The sequence below is a fragment of the Carassius auratus genome, chromosome 23 (genome assembly GCF_003368295.1).
Source record: "Carassius auratus strain Wakin chromosome 23, ASM336829v1, whole genome shotgun sequence".
Lineage (NCBI taxonomy): Eukaryota > Metazoa > Chordata > Actinopteri > Cypriniformes > Cyprinidae > Carassius > Carassius auratus.
The window spans coordinates 10,955,042-10,971,308 of NC_039265.1; the positions used below are offsets into that span (position 1 = coordinate 10,955,042).

The 16,267-nt window shown below is 36.1% G+C and overlaps 2 protein-coding genes across 2 annotated transcripts; both read right to left on the bottom strand.

Moving 5' to 3' along the window:
• Positions 1–6,117: 6,117 nt before the first annotated feature.
• LOC113041751 (chemokine XC receptor 1-like) lies at positions 6,118–7,008 on the bottom strand. The gene has a single exon (XM_026200391.1). The coding sequence runs from the start codon at positions 7,006–7,008 to the stop codon at positions 6,118–6,120; it is 891 nt and encodes a 296-aa protein (XP_026056176.1).
• A 5,066-nt stretch (positions 7,009–12,074) lies between these two features.
• LOC113041291 (chemokine XC receptor 1-like) lies at positions 12,075–13,806 on the bottom strand. Its single transcript, XM_026199743.1, has 2 exons — positions 13,660–13,806; positions 12,075–13,531 (listed from the first exon to the last, which is right to left on the bottom strand). The coding sequence occupies exon 2, from the start codon at positions 13,438–13,440 to the stop codon at positions 12,463–12,465; it is 978 nt and encodes a 325-aa protein (XP_026055528.1). The 5' UTR covers positions 13,441–13,531; positions 13,660–13,806; the 3' UTR covers positions 12,075–12,462.
• Between the last annotated feature and the right edge of the window lie 2,461 nt (positions 13,807–16,267).

Sequence of the window (16,267 nt, forward strand, 5' to 3'; positions counted from 1 at the left end):
AGTGAACAAATTTTCCCTTTCAGTCACAAAAACATTTAAACTATCCTATTACTTTTTCCCACTTTTTGTTTTAACACTGAAGTGCTTGCGAACTGTCCATTTACACTCAAAAAAATATTTAAACACAAAAGTTAAAACTTATTTAATTCAATTAGATGTCAATTTTCCATCCAATGTAATCACATAAATCCAACGCAAAAGTTAATATTTGTTTAAGCTTCACCTTTTCACGTTCAGTTAACGTAAATGAATTAAATACATTTTATGAAAACTGATGAACTGTGATTTAAGCTTGTATAATACATAAACTTTACTCATTTTCAATAACTTATTGTTACTTGCTTTATATAAGCACCTTACATTTTCTTAATTCTATTAAATAAATGGACAAAACATGTTACATTTTCAAACCTTTATTGTTGTAATTGAAAGTGACAAAAGTGCAAGTGACGTGGCATTCAGCCAAGTATGGTGACCCATACTCAGAATTTGTGCTCTGCATTTAACCCATCCGAAGTGCACACACACAGAGCAATGAACACACACACACACACTGTGAGCACACACCTGAAACAGTGGGCAGCCATTTATGCTGCGGCACCCGGGGTGGCAGTTGAACTGTATATGCACTCCCCCCACCCACAATTCTTGCCGGCCCAAGACTCAAACTCACAACTTTTCGAGTGCCAATCCGATTCTAACCATTGGGCCTCAACTTTCCTATTTTTATATTTTTATCTGACTTGGCAGGTCCTCAACCCAACCACAAGCTCCACACTTCACCACAATGCTAACTCGACACAAAATACACCAATATAAAGTTGTTTAAAATGCCCACATAATAGAGCATTAGACATGAAAAAGTCTCCTTATTATCACATTTTACTAAAAACTGCATAAAATAAGACTTTATTTCAACTTTTTCTCTCCCCATATCCAGTCCTGTGCAAAGCATGATGGGAAGTGTAAAACTTATTTTGAGGTACTTGATTGAAACGTTCTTTCAAAATGAAAACTTTATGTTAAACTAATGAGTGACAGTTTTAAGTCAGTTTAACATGACACAATCATGTTGAACTGAAAAATAGCCAAAATGGCATTAATTCAACATGAATTGTTCAGGTAAAGTGAACAAAACTGAAAAATCATTTTTTTGAGTGTAGCTGCTTTTGGCTTTTGCAAACATAATTGCATTTACTTAAACGTGTGACTCTACACTCAAATGTATATTTCTACCCAGACAGATGCTGTCACTCACCACAACCTTGACCTCTGTAGAGCGAAACTGATGTTACACCAAAGTACATAATGGACATAAACATCCGTTATAACCCTGTTAGTGTTCTAGATTATTCTTTTAAAGCATGGCTCTTTATGGAACCTTATAAAAAGGGTTTAAAAAGTGCTCCAAAAGTGTTTACACTTGGCATTGGCATCACTGTTTTTTAGAGGGGGGTCAGAATGGTAATTTTGATTCAGAGAATCAGAGCCAAATTACAGGGGGTTAAAATTACTTAAGAAAGATGGCAGCATAATGATATTTTTACAAAGAGATTGGTGGATCTATCAGTAAAATCTGTTGACTTTAGCCATCTTTGTTGTAAAGTGTGCCAATGGTGACCATTCAAAACTGGGGAAACAACACTTTTCAAAAGTTTCTCCAAAGTTTGCATGCCTGTAACTCAAGAGGTATTTAAGATATCGTAATGTCCTTTTAGACACTGAGTCTCAACAAACTTTCCTTTTATATTAATTTTTAAGGTCCTAATTGCATTAAACATGCCTGTCTGAGTCCTTTTCCAAAGTTTCTGTGCATATAACTCAATAAGTATTAAAGATATCACAACATGATTTTGGATTCTATCTTAATTTTCAAGGTCCTGCATCATTCAGTCCCAGAGATATGAGCAACTCAATGAGGCTCCATTTTCAGATTGTTGGATATGACCTTTTTTTCAGTGCTTGAAAACCAAATGTCACTTTACATGCAGCTGATTCTATTTAAAGCAAAATGTCTGAGGAATAAGTAATGCTGAAACTAGAAATGTATTTTGTTTCTCTCTGTCAAAACAATTTTATAGGATATACCTGAGTATCATAAAATGTGTAACTCAAGAAGTATTTAATTTATCTATGATTGAAGTTCCCAAGAACTTTTCTTTTGAAAAATTCTTTTTTAAGGCCCTGCATGGTTTAATCCCATAGATATTATCTCAAGGCAGCTCCTAGTCCAAATTTAGTATCCCTACCCATTTTCAATTGTCAAAAACCAAATGTGGTTTTGTGTTTATCTTGTCATCACAGTTGACAATGATATTCAATGCAAATAATAACAACAGCCCAGGGTTTATGAATGTACAGTGTGACACGTCAGACTATGAATGACCAGGATTAATTGTTAACCCTAAGCAAAGTATGAACAGTGTGAAATGCAAAGTAAGATTACGCAGGATCCCATTTACTTAGGGTTTAGAACTTTTTAAATATTTTTATATACTGAAATAGTAAGTAAATTTTATTTATATAGCACATTAAATATAGCAAAGCTATCCAAAGTGCTGAACAATGTAAAATAAAATTTGAAGTAAGAGGAAACACCGAAAAGAACAAACAAGATAATACAATAAAACAGCAATGAAGTGAAATTAAAATGCTAAGGAGAAAAGATACGTTTTAAAAATGGTAATGGAAGATGCAAGGCGGCAGTCTAGAGGCAGTTGGTTCCACAGACGGGGAGCAGTGACTGAAAAGGCTCTGTCACCCTTAGTTTTCATACGGGAAAAATAAAAATGGACTACAGGGTGAGTTCAAATACAGGTTTGAGAGCGGTGAAGTAAAAGCGAATAAGTGAATGGCACACACTTTGTCAACAAAAAATCCCAAAAAATTCTCACAGAGCCCTGCTAATGGCTCCCTAGAGAACTGGGATTTCGGATTAAAAACTGAATTTATTGTGGATAATAAAACCCTAGGTCTATGACAGTGTGCGCGGTAATCAGTTCTGAAAAATATTTCGATCTTGCTGACTTAGCAGCACTCTGAAACTTAACCAGACAATCTTTAAAAATCCCAAGAGACACAGTAAGATGATCAGTCTTCCATCTCCTCTCTGCTTTATGGCACGCCTGTCTAAGAGAGCGAGCATTGTCATCCAACCAATAAAAAGATTTTATCTTAGATTGTTTAACTTTAAAAGGAGCAATAGAATCTAAGATATTAGAACAAACTGTGTAAAACGGAGAAATCAAATCATCAGACCCATAGGATGCCTTTGCAGCATGCAAGATAGATTTTTCAACAGCATTAGCTAGATAGTCATCATTGAACTGAGAAACAGTCACTGAGCTTATAAAACGAGAATAAAAACCAGCAGGCTTATTACCAGTAGCAGAGATAACAGCAGGAACCTTAAAAAGAATGGGTTTGTGATCAGAGAAGGAAGCATCATCAATGACAACATCAACTACAACGGAACCATGTGACATTATAAGAACATGAGTTGCTTGATTTATATGTTGAGAAAAGCAGAACGAGTCCAAGTAATTACAAAACTCAGCAACCAAAGGACGCCCCGGGCAGCAAAGATGTATATTAAAATCAACTAGAAACAACATACGATAATTTTTTTGCAGGATTAAACATAATTAAGCAGACACAACTTTTCCAAAATTTTAGTTTGAAATAGGCCTATAATTTGCCAGTTCACTAGGATCTAGCTGTGGTTTCTTTATAAGAGGCTTAATAACCGCCAGCTTGAATGGTTTTGGGATGTGACCTAAAAATAACGATATTGAGAAGCAGTTCTTCTACTACAGGTAACAACTCCTTCAGTATAGTGGGTACAGGATCTAATAATAATGATGGGGTGGTGTTGGCGCAGTGAATAAGACACATGCCTTTGTGTGAGAGACCCCGGATAGAATCCACTGTGAGACACCAATGTGTCCCTGAGCAAGACGCTTAACCCCTAGTTGCTCCAGAGGCGTGCGACCTCTGACATATATAGCAATTGTAAGTTGCTTTGGATAAAAGCTAAACATGTTGTTGGTTTAGAAGTTTATTTATGGTTATTTTATTTAAGGCCTAATGGTTAGAGAGTTGGACTTAGAATCGGAGGGTTGTGAGTTCAAGTCTCGGGCTGGCAGGAATTGTAGGTTGGGGGGAGTGCATGTACAGTGCTCTCGCCACCTTCAATACCACGACTGAGGTGACCTTGAGCAAGACACTGAACCCCAGGCGCCGCAGCATAAATGGCTGCCCACTGCTGTGTGTGTGTGTGTGTGTGTGTGTGTGTGTGTGTGTGTGTGTACGTGTGTGTACGTGCGTGCGTGTTCACTGCTGTGTGTGTACACTTGGGTTAAAAGCAGAGCACGAATTCTGAGTATGGGTCACCATACTTGGCTGTATGGCACTTTCACTCTTTGGGTGCGATGGATGAAACTGAAGTGTTAGACGCTGTATAATCTTCATTTGTTATTGTATTTCTGATCTTATCTATTTTATCAGAAGAATTCATAAAGTCATTACTATTAAATGTTGATGGAATATTTGAATCAGGTGGCGTCTGGTAATTTGTTTATTTAGCCACTGTGCTAAATAAAAACCTTGGATTGTTTTGGTTACTTTCAATGAGTTTGTGGATATGCTCTGCCATGTCAGTTTTTAGAGCTGTTTATAGCAGGACATGTTGTTTTGTCCACACAGTTCTAAAAACTTTAGAATTTTTCTCCATTTGCGTTCAAGACTACAAGTTTCTTTCTTGAGAGAGTGAGTATTATTGTTATGCCATGGCACAGTACGTTTTTCTCTAACCTTTTTAATTTGATGGGGGCATGGCTTCTAATGTATTACAGAAAATAGTGCCCATGTTGCCACTTATTTTGTGTAGTTCATGTGTATTTTTGGGTACACATAGCAGTTGAGATAAATCAGGCAGGTTATTTGTAAATCTGTCTTTGTTGGGTAAGTACATCCCCCTCAAACCTCAGACTCTAAATATTTTATTTCACATGTTCAGAGGAAGCTGAAGTGGTTTTGTGTTCTATAGAAGTAAATACTCTGCTTAAACCATTTTTTATGACAGACGAAGCAACAAATACAACAAGAAAGTACTTGCTTTCTCAACAGCAAGACCCAAGGAATGTCATACATTATGTGTCTTCTAGCTTCATAAGAGTTATATGTAATTACATTTTTCAAGAAAACTAATTTTGCAATCAAAAGTCATAGCTATTTGGGTTGCAGCCACAATTGCTATTCCCAGCAGGTACTTTGAAATCAATTTGATGTCAAATTTTAGTGAAGATCTGATCAAGATTTTGTAACAACATTTTAAATTCATATTTAACAGCAAAGTCTTCTAGTGGTAATTGGGTGAAAATAGGAAGTTAATCCCACACTGAAATATTTAGGCAATATGTTTGATGTTCAATTTACATCAAATCAGCCTCATGTCAAGTTTTGGATGTCAGTTTTATTAGCAATTTTTTTTTACATCAAATTTGATCTGAGGCCTTAACATTAATTGTATTATACTGGGAAAAATTTAGTAGGATTTATCAGACAGAAATCTAGGAAACAATTGGTGAATTTCACAATTTCAAAGAAATGGAAAGTATTTAGTGAGTAAAATTCCAAACAGAAGATTGAAATAGTATTTGTACTAATCTTTGTTTCATTTGCAACTTTGAAATAATTTTTAAGGTATCAGTCAAGTTATATGTTAGCTAAATATTTAGCTCATTCAGATTTAGAGACAGCATTATTACTTTTTGTATGCAAAGAAAATAAAAATAACTTTATACAACAATCCATCTCCTTTGAGTTATTTTTGTTTTCTTTGCATACAAAAAGTATTCTCCTATAGCTTGTAAAATTACAGTTGAACCCCTGATGTCACATGGGTAATTTTACCGATCTCTTTGCTATGTTTCTGGACCTTGACCATTGTAATTTGCTGTCTATGAGAGGGTCAGAGAGCGCTCAGAATGCATCAAAAATATCTTAATTTGTGCTGTGAAAATGAGGTTGTACGGGTTTAGAACAAGTAATGACAGAATTTTCATTTTTGGAAGAACTATCCTTTTAAATGTTTACACAAAACTTCCTTGGAATTGCTCATAAACTATTGCGGAACCTTCCATCTGCAAAAACTAAAAACACAACAGTGTGCACAAAACACTGTGTAACAGCTAAAATTCGGCATGCATAATATTTGGCATGGTCCAGTCTTATGCTTACTTCACAGTCTGTGAATGGAGAGAAGGTCAAAGATTTTAAGAACATGACAATGTTATATGGAGCCCAACCGATAAAAAACACCAGCACAATAAAAAATATTAGTCTAACAGTCTTGTGTCTGTTATTAGTCCGTGATTTTGTGATCGTCTGATGCATTCTGCCATAGCAGTAACCTATTATCACAAATGCAATGAAGAAAAAAGCATTTTGAAAATAAGCAATGCCGGTTTTCCATTCAATGCTGCCATATTCACAGTATAGGCTGCCAGATTCTATCATGACTTCACTTTGAAGTGAACCGAGCAGTGCAACCGTTAAACTCAGAATCCAAACGATAAAAGGAGAGATTAAAAGGCCTCTGCATCTCTCCCAGTCGGTCAGAGAATGAACCACTGCCATGTAACGCTGAACTGTCATTAGAGTCAAGAACAACACGCTGCTGTAAAAGCCCAAATAGAAGAGGAGCTTCTCAGCTTTACAGTAAGCCTCTCCAAATGTCCAACCCCAGTAGTATGAGACATGAAACAGAAGTCCAAACGTGAACAGCAGATTTGACACAGCTAAATTGAGGAAAAAAACACTGGTCAGGGATCTAAGGTTCTCATGGAGTGCAAGGAAAACCAGAAAAAGGATGTCACGGATGCAGCTCAACACAACCACTGAAATGAAAAGGAGTGGAATAGATGCGTCTTTCACCCCAACCTCTTTGCGACACAACAGGGCTTCATATTCTGTGACATAGTCGTATGTTGTGTTCTCATCAGTCATGTTTTGATTTGTTCTGGTTTAATTCTTTGCTCTTTGAACACAGAAAAAACACAGCTTTAAAATGCTTGTAATTTTCTGAAATAATTACAAAGAAATGGCAAGTAGGACAACAAATAAAACATTACATTTGTATGCAGAAATACAATCTTGGTATTTTTTTGCAGTGTATATAGAAAAAAAAAATCTATATATTTTCCTCAGAAGAAACATCAAGTTCCAAACTAAATTAAAAATGTTTTTTTTTTTTTTTGGTAGAAAAGCAAAAATCAAATTTTCTTGTAAAACAGTTTTTACTTCTAAAAATAATTTGTAAAAGTATAGAGGATGTTTATGGAAAGAGATTAATAAAATCTCTGTCTTTTCATCAGAGGAGAAAATAAGTTATAGCAATGAATGTAACTTGAATAACATATTCAAATGAAATGACTTACCTGAATTAACTTAAATCTTACAGAGTACAGTGATGATCAGAACAGCTCATTAACTGATCACTGCAGACAACCACAATCTCTAGTATAAAATGAACTGGAATTTCAGGAACCGTTAATAGATCAACTATTAGTAACTGCAAGTTGTAAAAACGTACCCAATCAATGAATCAAAAAAAAAAACAGCATTATTGTTTTTGTGATTTCTGAGTGATGTTTATATGATGGGGAAGCAAATAAATGTGACCTCAAACCTCAAACTCTAAATCGTCATTTCTCATGCACAGAGGAAGCTGAAGTGGCTTTGAGATCTTTACACCAAGTGCTCTGCTTAGAAAATTTTGTAACGTCAGACTAGTCAACAAATACAGTGCTGTGAAAAAGTTTATTTTTTATTTTTTTAACGTCACATTTAAAAGATTCAGATCATTAAACAATTTTTTTAATAACACAAAGATAACTCGAGTAAAAATAAAATTCAGTTATAAAATAATGATTTCATTTATTAAGGGCAAAAAGCTGTCCGAACCTGCCTAGCACTACGTGAAAAAGTAATTGCCCCCTAAAATCTAATACTTGGTTGTGCCACCCTTGGCAGCAACATCTGCAATCAAGCGTTTCTGATAACTGGCAATGAGTCTTTCACATCCCTGAGGAATTTTGGCCCACTCTATTTTGTAGAATTGTTTTAATTCAGCCACATTGGAGGGTTTTTATAGCATAAATGGACTGTTTAAGGTCATGCCAGAGCATCTAAATCAGATTTAAGTCCGGACTTTGATTTGGTCACTCCAAACCTTAATATAGTTTTTCTTGAGCCATTCAGAGGTGGAGTAGCTGCTGTGTTTGGGCTCATTATCCTGCTGCATAACCCAAGTGCGCTTGAGCTTGAGGTCACAAACTAACGGCCGGACATTCTAACTATTAGAGCAGAATTCATAGTTCCATTAATTATGGCAAGTCGTCCAGATCCTGAAGCTGCAAAGCAGCCTAAGACCATCACACTACCATCACCATGTTTGACTTCTGGCATGATCTTCTGATTATGAAATCCTGTGTTGGTTTTACATCAGATGTTAACGGGACACACACCTTCCAAAAAGTTCAACTTATGTCTCAATTTTGTCTTGGACCTCTCCCATGGATGCTGTTTTGGCCCATTCTCTTTCTTATTGTTGAATCATGAACACTGAACTTAATTGAGGCGAGTGAGGCCTGCAGTTCTTTAGATGTGGGTTCTTTCATACCTCCTGGATGAGTAATCGTTGCACTCTTGGAGTAATTTTGGTTGGCCAGCCTCACCTGGGAAGGTTCACCACTGTTCCAAGTTTTCTCTGTTTGTAGATAATGGCTTTGACCGTGGTTCACTGGAGCCCCAAAGCCTTAGAAATGACTTTATAACCCTTTCCAGACTGATACATGTCAACTATATTTCTAATTAGATGGTGGCATGATGTGTTGCTCTTTAAGCATGCTTCACTTTATCAGACAGGTTTTATTTAAGTGATTTCTTGATTTAACAGGTCAGTAATCATGCCTGTGTGTGGCTAGTGAAAATTAACTCAGCTTTCTAAAATAATGTGGTTAATCACAGTCCTTACATGATTTAACCAGAGGGGGCAATTAATTTTACATGTAGGGCCAGGTAGATTTGGACAGCTTTTATTCCTTAATAAATTAAATCATCATATAAAAACTCCATTTTGTATTTACTTGCATTATTTTTGTGTAATATTAAATTAGGTTTGATGATCCAAATCTTTTAAGTGTGACAAATATGCAAAAAATAAAAACTGCGCTATACCATAGAAAAATCACCTGCTTCCTCATGAGCAAAAGACCCAAAGACTGTCAAATGTGTCTGTTCTTCTCTGCAGTAATGACTAAGCATTTGTTAGTGGGGTTCATTACGTACTTTCAGTTATACTTTTATATGCAAAACTGAGAACTTAAGGACAAAAAAAGAAGAACACTTTTTTTGCAAATGTCAGAAATAATGACAAGAAACAGAAGGAAACATTTAACAATTTTTTTTCCATTTTAGATAAGTCATCACAAAGTTAAACATTGTTCATTCAGATTTATAGACAGTATGGTTTATTTTACATTTTACACTTGTGTTTCCCACTAATTCCTTTGCTGGAAAACAGAAAGAGCATCTTCAGTAACTTGAGGCAGAATTTCTGAGGATATAAACCTGATTGGATGTAAAACTTGCATAGCTTTGGTGCCTAATATGTGATTCTGTGGATGCGAATTCATTTCTGACTGTTGATTTACCCTGCTGTAAGTTGAGAAGGGTAATTATTCCACTGATAAATACACTCTAAAAAGAGGTTCTTTACACTTAGTAACAGTTCTATTTAGAACCATATTGTCCTGAAGAGCCATGATTTTGTGTGCGTTAGACTGTAGGGTTCTTTTCCATGCCTTTTGGCTTTTTAAATCTGTAACTGTCAAAAATTATTTCAAAACCACCTCATTATTGATTTTCTGGAGCTCAACCATCCAGCTAGAGCTAGACAGACTACAAATGTCAACTTGTAACTGGTATCAAATATCAGTCATGTCTCTTTTTATTTTGTTAAACAGAAAATGTACAGTAAGTGTGATCAACTCCATTCAGTCAGTGATACTTCTCTCTTCTTCTCCACTAAGTGAGTAAATGACAGATATTAATACTCAATTTTATGTTAGCTATTTCTTGGGTTTCTGTATGCCCAGTGACACAAAACATCAAAGTTATCCAATGATTACACACAAAGACATATTTTTCAGATGATGTCACTCCACACAACCTCATCATCTGCAGAAAGAAACTGGCACTCAATTACACTAAAATACATGACAGACTTAAATATTCTTCATAGCACCATTTCTATACAACACTCTCAAAGCATGGTTCTTTATGGAACGGAACCTTATAAAAATTTATTATTTAACACCCAAAAAAGGTTCTGCTATTTTTACAAACTGAAGAACCATATCTGGTATCATAAACAACCATTTTGATGTAAAACAAATGTTAATAGTCATTTTTAACCACAAAACTGACCACACTCTTAAAAATCTAAATTTTTTTTTTTTTTTTGCAGCAATGTCATTGAAGAACCATTTTTGGTTCTCCAAAGAACCGTTAATAAGTGAACAATTCCTTCCTAGTTTGAAGAATATTTGTATAATCTATATTTTTATCATTCGAAAGAATCTTTTCTTTAATGAAAAGATTCAATGGATACTAAAGGTTGTTCACTACTACAGATGCCAATAAACCTTTATTTTTAAGAGTGCGTAATAGCAGATGGTTTATAACTGGACTCATACTTCATGCTCATGCAGTTTATCTACTCTGCATTATCCATTTAACAAACCGTACAGGCAGTGACATAAACATGAAAGTCATACAGTAGTACACAGTGATGGGAATAACGGCGTTATAAATAACGGCGTTACTAACGGCATTACTTTTTCCAGTAACGAGTAATCTAATTGATTACTCTTCTCATCTTAATTACGCCGTTACCGTTACTGCCAAAAAATGCGGCGCGTTACTATAACTGATGATGAAGCTGTTTTTTTTTTATTCATCAGACCAACTAGATCTCTACTGTTCTTCCTTGGTTAGTGGGCAGAGCACGAGACAAGCGCATAAATGCTGACGATTGGCTGAGGTAGAGTAAAATTTCATTGTAAGCCAATCAGAGGTAGAGTTGGGCGGGTTTTCGAAAGCACGCATAGTAGTGATGGGAATTCGGCTCTTTTGACTCAGCTCACTGAAAAGAGCCGGCTCTTTGGCTCACAAACGGCTCTTTAAATGACTTTGACTATAATATTTCAATTTTTATTTCATAATTATTTAATTTCTATAGGCTAAATTTGAAAAAATAGAGTTGGCTCTTCAGATATGCGAGCCAGCTCCCGAAGTTCAACTAAAAAAGCCGGCTCTTAGAGTCGGCTCATTCGCGAATCGCGAACGACTCATCAAAAGCTCATTCGCGAACGACTCGATCCATCATCACTAACGCTCATTCGCGAACGACCCATCATCGGACAGGACAGGACACACAACGAACAACACAAGCCAGTCAGTCAACGAGAGACAGGTATGGCGACGAGCCCAAATAATCCAAAAGTAGCCTTCTCTAAATAGAAGTATATACATTACTTTTTCCTTCAAGAAATTAAAGAAACAATAAAAGGAAATATCAAAAGTTCCCAAAAATCTATCTTGTTATTTGCATTGATCCACTATATAAACATAATATCTACATACATGCCATTTGATTGGAGGCTAGTCTCACTTTGTCCCACAGCAACTTTTTTTTTTAGATGTGTGTACAATGTTTCATGTTTCTGTTAATAATGTATTGTATTAAGTGTCCATTTCATTATAATATTCAGATTTATCATAAATAATTGAACATGCACATGTATTTTAAGTTCCTTTAAAGAGGGGTAGAGGTGGGGTCACGTTTGAGCATTTAAAATTTAATTTTACTTGAAAGTAACGCAATAGTTACTTTCTTAAGTAACTAGTTACTTTAAAAATTTGTAACTGAGTTACTAATTTAGTTACTTTTTGGAAGAAGTAACTAGTAACTGTAACTAATTACTTTTTAAAAGTAACTTGCCCAACACTGGTAGTACATGCAAGAAGGTAAATCGATTTAATTTAGTTTAGTGTAGAAATTGTTTCTTCATTAATGACTACACATTTGTTGGTTCTTCCATTACTTACTTTAAGCTATTTTTACATAGAAAAAAATGAGAACTTTAACCACAAAAATAAGAAAACTGATTATAATTTACAACTGAATGCTTGATAAAGCAGGGAATTCTCCTGCAAAATGGCACTTTATTTGAATTTTAATCAAGCAGATCAGGTTGTAATAATCAATTCCAGCATATTAACAATAATAATAATAAAAAAATTACAACAGCATCTCTATGTACATCATTCAAACAGTATTTTAACACTCCAAATAAGTTGGTTCGCTGCAATTGGTAAAAGTACTTGAGTTTTCTCTCAGTAAATTGAACCCTGCGACTGCATTTTTCCCTCTGTGGCTTGGAGTTTTTTTTTTTTTTGAATGAGCTTCTGCAGAATCATTTTTAGATGATTCCTGAATTTTACGCCAACAAAAACATAAAACACAGGGTTCAAGCAACAGTGGGAGAAGGCTATCATTCGGCAAGCATAATATGCGTAGTCAAGTCTTTTGCTTACTTCACAGTCTGTCAATGGAGGGATGGCCAAAGATCTTAGGAACACGACTATGTTATATGGAGCCCAACCGATAAAAAACACCATTGCGATGGAGAATATTAGTCTAACAGTCTTGTGTTTCTTCTTAGTCCGTGATTTTGAGATCGTCCGAAGCATTCTGCCATAGCAGTAACCCATGATTACAAATCCAATGAAGAAAAAAACATTTTGAAAATAAGCAATGCTGGTTTTCCATTCAATGCTGCCATATTCACAGTATAGGCTGCCAGATTCTATCATGACTTCACTTTGAAGTGAACCGAGCAGTGCAACCGTTAAACTCAGGATCCAAACGATATAAGGAGATAAAGAAAGGCCTCTGGATCTCTCCCAGTCGGACAGAGGATGAACCACTGCCATGTAACGCTGAACGGTCATTAGAGTCAAGAACAACACGCTGCTGTAAAAGCCCAAATAGAAGAAGAACTTCACAGCTTTACAGCCAGCATCTCCAAATGTCCAACCCCGGACATAGTACGAGGCCCAGAATGGAAGTCCAATAGTGAACAGCAGATCTGACACGGCTAAATTGAGGATGAAGAAATTGGTCAGGGGTTTGATGCTCTCATAGAGTGCAAGGATTATCAAAACGAGGATGTTACCAATGCAGCTCAATACAACCACTGCTGTGAAAAAAATTGGAATAATAATGGATCCAATTTTTACCATCTGCTCTTTGCGACACAGTTGGTCATCATATTCTGTGACATAGTCGTATGTTGTATTCTCATCAGTCATGTTGTCTGCAGTTGGAAACTACCAGATCAGAGTCGGTTCTTTGTTCCCTTTCAACATTTTCTGTTTAGAATATGCTCCAGAACAAATCTGCCTTTTTATTTAGACAAAAAAAGAAAAATGTTAGTTAATCAGTAATTAATTATCAGTTATTAATCAATGTATCTACATTTATTACTGTGTGAATATACTAAATTAGTTGACTAAATATTTAGTTCTTACCTGCTTCTTTCAGGGATGGTTTACAAGACAATAAACTGTCTCATCTCTAACTAAATGGGATCAAACCCGTCTGATATGAAATATATAAAACCCCCACAAATTTTTTAAGTTCTTTCTTCTTGTCTAGTTGACAGCTGATCAGAGAAGTGGAAGATAAGTTTAAATTGTTCAAATTTATACTGACAGAAGATTCAGTTCCTCTTTCTGTTATAAGACAGCTACAGTCAGTCAGACTTTTAATCGAAGGGTTGTGACTTTGAGTCTCAGGCCGGACGGAATTGTGGGTGGGGGGAGTGTATGTACAGTGCTCTCTCCACCTTCAATACCACGACTTAGGTGCCCTTGAGCAAGGCACTGAACCCCAACTGCTCCCACTGCTCCGGGTGTGTTTTCACAGTGTGTGTGTGTGTTCATTGCTGTGTGTGTGCACTTTGAATGGGTTAAAAGCAGAGCACGAATTCTGAGTATGGGTCACCATACTTGGCTGTATGGCACTTTCACACTTCACTACTGTACACTGTAGGCAGGGCTTGACATTAACTTTTTTGATTTTCCAAATTCTCTTTGTTCTAGTCATAGCATAACGGTGAAAATCAATAGTAGATTTGAAGTCCAACAGTTTAACTCCAGTATGGGGCATAAACAAACACATTAAATATAACGTAAGCAATTCAAAACAGGTAAGTCATTTGGAATAAAGGTGAATTGAACTGATGCATCAGTCATACAGCACTCCGGACTGTGCACTTCATGACAAACTCGACGCACCGCTACAGAAACATGAGTGGGAGGCATTCTAACATAACTGTGGCATTAAACTCAGTTAGCGAGGGCTCGTTTAAAATATTGCACATACAGTATATAGGCCATTCAGATTACTTGTTAAAGTGCAATGAAATACCTTATATCTGCAGACGATGTACGTCTGTTTGTGGACTTCATTGGCTACACGCGCTAATCCTCATTCGGCGCGCATGTCTGAAATGCGGTGCTGAAATGAAATAGCTGGGCAGTTCGATAGCTGAATTATAAAAGGTTGCCTCATAACCTGCGGGTCGGGTAAGGAAATTTTACTTTATTTGCGGTGCGGGCAAATTATTTTCATAAAAGCAGGATCCGCGGGTTGGAAAAAACCCTGACCCTCGCATCACCAGTGTGCAGGTAATAGGCTACTCATGGGAGTCGTAGTGTCACACTACAATATGGCTTATTTCAGATGCCTTTTAAAAACACTACAATTATTCAACCAGCCAAAGTGGCTAGTTGGAGTCACTGTGTTACCCGCCACGAGCAAAATCCACCCGCATTTGGTGGGTTGGTGTTCTTGTCAAACCCTGTCTGTAGGTATGATTTTAACATTGGTGGGGCATAACAGCAGACAATGGCGTTGTCAATATTGTTTAACATTCATGACCGTCTTTTTAGCACAATTTCAAGTCATCCATTGCTATTGTAGCCAATATAAGTAATGGTATTATTAACTATGGTAGCCAGCATTCTCCAAATTAATAAAGATCTTTTTATGTTAGCCTCAGAGTACTGGGTGTTTTAATGAGGCTTTACATCATTTTATATTAATATAAAAAATGAATTGGACCAATGATATTTCTGTTGCTGTAGTAACGAATGCAACCTTCACCTCATCTGATTGACAGATAAATCACTCATTCTTTTTCCAGTGTTTTTTTTTTTTCAGCTAACAGTTTGCTTTGTACATTCAGTTTAACAACATTCAATTAACTGAATTGTCCACATGTTTTAAAGGGGTGGTTGACAGATTTTTTTAAGTAGTATATAATGTTGCTGTTTGAGTATAAACAATAGCTAGGCCATATGTTTCCATCCAAAGATTTGAATTAAACATATGCGCAAAACTGGAATATCGCATAGAACATTTTTCGAATAAAGTGCTGTTTTTGCTAAATAGCGTAAGCTGCCTGCCTTAAACTCATATTCTCCAAGATGGAGACTAATGCAGATGGACTAATATGATGACGTCTTTCATACTTTTCTGGACCTTAACAGTGTAATTTACTTGGCAGTTTATGGGACAGTTACAAGCCTCCCGGTTTTCATCCAAAATATCTTAAATTGTGTTTTGTAGACTAACTAAGCTTGGAACGACATGGGGGTAAGTTAATGACTAAATGACAAAATTTTCATTTTGGGGTGGAGTATACCTTTAACTTACCATCTGTTAAACCCTGAACTGTTGGTTAACATACCAGCTGTTAACCCAAACCTTGCTTACTTGAGGTATGTTGTTTCCAAAATCACATCCAGGAGTAAGTTCATTCAACCCAGAGTAAGAGGCTTACAAAACATTCTCAACAATGCTATGTACCAACGGAAACTGATGCTAAGTCTGTATCCCAGTGTGCATGCTACACATTCTAAATTCTGTGATATTGGACAATTTAATACTACTTAGGGCAGATAGGGTGGATAGTATGCACAAGGGCATGAAGGGTAAGAAAAAGTATGCCATATACTTCGTTCTTTTTTTTCTGTTCGAAGGCCATGTGCATTTTGGTTCATATCTCCAATCTTTATCAGTAATCTGCCACGCTCACTGAACTCTGGTCAGCAGGTCACGCATGATGGCGCT

Excerpts from the sequence above, each read along its gene's own strand:
- LOC113041751 (XM_026200391.1), bottom strand. The coding sequence starts at position 7,008 with ATGACTGATGAGAACACAACATACGACTATGTCACAGAATATGAAGCC.
- LOC113041291 (XM_026199743.1), bottom strand. The coding sequence starts at position 13,440 with ATGACTGATGAGAATACAACATACGACTATGTCACAGAATATGATGAC.